We start from the raw sequence: 3788 nt of genomic DNA on the forward strand, positions 1-3788 counted from the left end.
TACACACACACACACACACACATATATATATGCATACACATACACACATACACACACAGAAAGCGAGTGAGAGAGAGAAAGAGAGAAGTTTTGTACTCGTTTGACGTGTCCTACGTAACTAGTAAACGTCTTCCTTCTAGCGGTTACAAATTATGAGCTGAAAGTAGGGCTTTCGTGCAATACGTGTAAAACTTCGACGATTTTGTAATTTTCGAAATTACACTACTATGCGTCTGTCTCAAGTGGAATAGTGGGTCTCGATTTTCGAAGGATCTCTGCAAGGTCTCTGGAAGACGTCTTGAAAATCCCTCAGATCTTCGTGATCTCCTTTAAATATCTAGATGGACTAAGGTGCGCGTACTCAGCTTCATTTAGCACATTGTGAATGTTTGTATGAATAATTCGAAACTATTGAGAGCAGTACAAAGATATGCAAGAACGACATTTTGTCCTTAATTTTTTATATAATATATCGAATGCTATTGTGCGTGGGTGATTAGCACCTGTGTATCATGACATAGTTGAAGGAATCGTACGCGTATTACACTCATTTATTCGTGTAAATATCACCATCAGAATGGACTTGCGTTTCTAAAAAATTAGTAGAATCAAAATAGGCAGAGAGAGCTAGCAATTTATACAATCGAGCTCTATGTGAATCGGATTCTACGGAGCCTATCTCACATCTTACATTTATATTTATTATTTATTCATATGGAAAGGTATGAGCGAGACAAGTGAAAAACATTGTGTACTATTGTACAGAAAAACAAATAAACTGCACATTAATACAATTTTACAGATGTCAATAGCAACTGTCAAACTATTCATTTAAGAGATAGGATAAAGAAGACATCTATAAAAAGACATCCACAAGTTTTATGATATAGAGGTTATTATAAACAAGAATAATAAATTTTTAACATCTATTTCTTATATATTTGTTAATTTTATAATTTGTACAGATAATTTGTATATAATTTACTTTTCAATTTTTGTGTCGATACAAGAAATTCAAGCTTCAATCCACCTCTTCTGGTCTTACAGGATGTGTTAATGGAATCATAGATTTCTTTTTTACATCTTTTGATAAGGCTTTTCTCATATCTAAAAATAAGATGATATCTATTATATCTCACACATATATAAATTTATTTTAGATTTTATAGAGAACTCTGTACCATATGCATCTTCATCTGGGTCTCCATTGTAATATTCTAATACTGTTCTATACACAATGTATCCTAATTGTTGATACATTGTAATAGCCACCTTGTTGCTTACTCTAACAAAGAGATCCACGAAATACGCCTGTTTCCTAATTTAAATAAAAATATATATGTAACAAAAAGTATCAATAAGATCACAACTAACTAGATATAATAAATTATAGTTTACTTTTCTGAAACGTCCTCAAGATATTTCATCAACATTGCAGCAAGACCTAATCTTCTGTAATCAGGAGAAACTGTGAGGGCTGTTACATGACCATGCCAATTTTCTCCATGACCTTCAGCCTTTCCCATAACTTTGATGATTTCAAATAATAATATTAACTTTAAATAATGAAAACTTGTTTTATTCACAAGAATATATTGGAAATAAATAAACTTACTGTAACCCATAATTTCACCACTTGGAGATTCTGCCACTTGAATGTATTCTGGCCAATGTGAAAGATAATGCATATAAAACGAAAGTCCATACTAAGTAGAAATGCAACAAATCAAGGAATATACATTGAAAAGTTTTAATATTATATTAATAAAATGTAATTCATAATTTAAAAACTTTTTAGTTTCCCATTAGAGGCTTTTTGGAAAATGTTATTATAAATAAAATAATTTTAAATAAAATTATTCATAAATAAAAAGGTTTTAAAATAATCTTTTTCTGAGATTTATCATTTTATTTTAAAAACTCAGATGTTTATATGATGATTAATCTAACTTTTGTAGATTTATATATGATAAAGCACATGCTAATAGTGTTATTAATTTTATGTTAAGTAAAATAAAGGATACTGTTTCTGTGAGTGGATCCAAATTCCTGAAAATAACACATATAATCATAACAATTGACAACAATGAAAAATTGTTTAACTGAATTTTAGGTTAGAAGAAAAGAACATGTCAAAAATTACTTACACGTTATTAAATTTGAACAAATCATTGCATGTGAAGGGTCTAAGTGTCGTCATTTTCAAAAGTTGTAAACGAAATAATTTACTTTATTCACTTGTCGAGAAAATTTAGTTCAAAACAGATTAGTAAAGACATTTAGAACAATTTCTACTGTCCCATGCTCATGACACAGTATATACAGTAGCGCAACTCAGTCGGCACCTTTGATGTTAGTGTTGGCCAAAATGGAGTACGCATGCGTGAAATAAGTAAGTTACCTAGCGTTGCCACAGTTACCACCTAAACTTCATTCTCTTTTCATCCTTTTTTCACTCTGTCAAAATTCCTCGCAAAATACTCACTAGGTTTATTCGCATCGCAATCCAACAAATTCGTTGAAATGAGTAAGTGTTATTGTAGAAACATATTGGAGCATATTAGAGCATGTGACGCGAATAAGCTTAATATTGCAATAAAATAATTTAAACTTTATTTATAAAAATTAATAAAAATAAATTGTAAATATAATAAAAAATATAGAAAAATTAGGAAAAAAATTAAAAATGTATATTTATATAAAGAAATATTATGTAATTATATATCTATGAAAACGTTATGAGAATATTACGAGCTGACATAAAAAAAATTTATATACATATATGTCCAAAAAAAGTATAAAATATAATAAATAAAAAGAAATCTTTCTTGCTCAGTTTTCTATTTACATCGTGAGTTGCTCATTGCGCAGCCGGCAGATCCGATGCGCAGAGACTGTCAAATCTGATACCTAAAAGAACGCACCCATCATGTTATCCCTTCCACCATGGATACTATTTAAAGATCCTCAGCCCTGGGCAAATTTTTGTGACTATTATTGGAGCCCAGGGATAATTGAAAAACGATGACGTTACTGACAATTAATAAAAATTTATGATTATTAACATAAATATTTCGATGACACATTATTAAATTCGTGATTTTTTTATTAAATAAAAGCTGTATAAATAATTGTGTATACTTTTAATAATATAATATCTTATTATTGCCGAAAAATTACAATTTTTTTTCTGCATTTATCATCTCTATTGATAATCAAATGGATGACATCATTAAAATTAGTTTTAAATAAAAATCAATTATTATTAAGTTTTAAGTTTTTATGTATATGTCTACAAAACTAATAAATTATGAAATTAGAACCGTATAACTAATTTATTACTCTTAATCATTTAAATTTTAACAGGCACGCGAATTTCCATAAAATAATAATATTTATATTAATAATCATACATTTTTATTAATTATCGGTGACGCCATTATTCTTCAATTATCCCCTTGCACGACTACTCATTGATAGTAACGAAAATTTGCCCAGGGCTGAGGGTTTTAATAGTATCTCGTTGGTGTTTTTATCTTTTATCATGATGTGGTCAGTCTATTAACATCTTGTGGCTGCGTTCAGAAATTACACCCAGATGACTCTGAGCTATAGGTTACGTCACGTATATTATAAAAATGTACTAGAGTTATCTAGGCGTAATTCTTTCTGAACGCCTTTTTGATCTGCTACCAATCTGTCGACATCCTGCTAACATTTTGCTGAGAGTATCTCGTCGATGTTTATGTTAATAATCACAAATTTATATCAATCATTTATATCATTTA

At 29.3% G+C, this 3788-nt stretch overlaps 1 protein-coding gene across 1 annotated transcript in view; it reads right to left on the minus strand.

The window, feature by feature from the left end:
• Positions 1-2332, minus strand: part of LOC108748681 (N-alpha-acetyltransferase 20) — a 4183-nt gene extending 1851 nt beyond the window's left edge. Inside the window, exons 1-6 of the mRNA XM_018486958.1 lie at positions 2148-2332; positions 2025-2049; positions 1616-1706; positions 1399-1528; positions 1182-1318; positions 986-1107 (exon numbers count right to left, since the gene is read on the minus strand). Coding sequence (XP_018342460.1) covers positions 1022-1107; positions 1182-1318; positions 1399-1528; positions 1616-1706; positions 2025-2049; positions 2148-2200 — 522 coding nt within the window. The 5' untranslated portion in view covers positions 2201-2332 and the 3' untranslated portion in view covers positions 986-1021. The remainder of the gene's footprint in view (positions 1-985; positions 1108-1181; positions 1319-1398; positions 1529-1615; positions 1707-2024; positions 2050-2147) is intronic.
• Positions 2333-3788: the final 1456 nt, after the last annotated feature.

This window comes from Trachymyrmex septentrionalis, unplaced genomic scaffold (genome assembly GCF_001594115.1).
Source record: "Trachymyrmex septentrionalis isolate Tsep2-gDNA-1 unplaced genomic scaffold, Tsep1.0 scaffold24, whole genome shotgun sequence".
NCBI classification, from domain to species: domain Eukaryota; kingdom Metazoa; phylum Arthropoda; class Insecta; order Hymenoptera; family Formicidae; genus Trachymyrmex; species Trachymyrmex septentrionalis.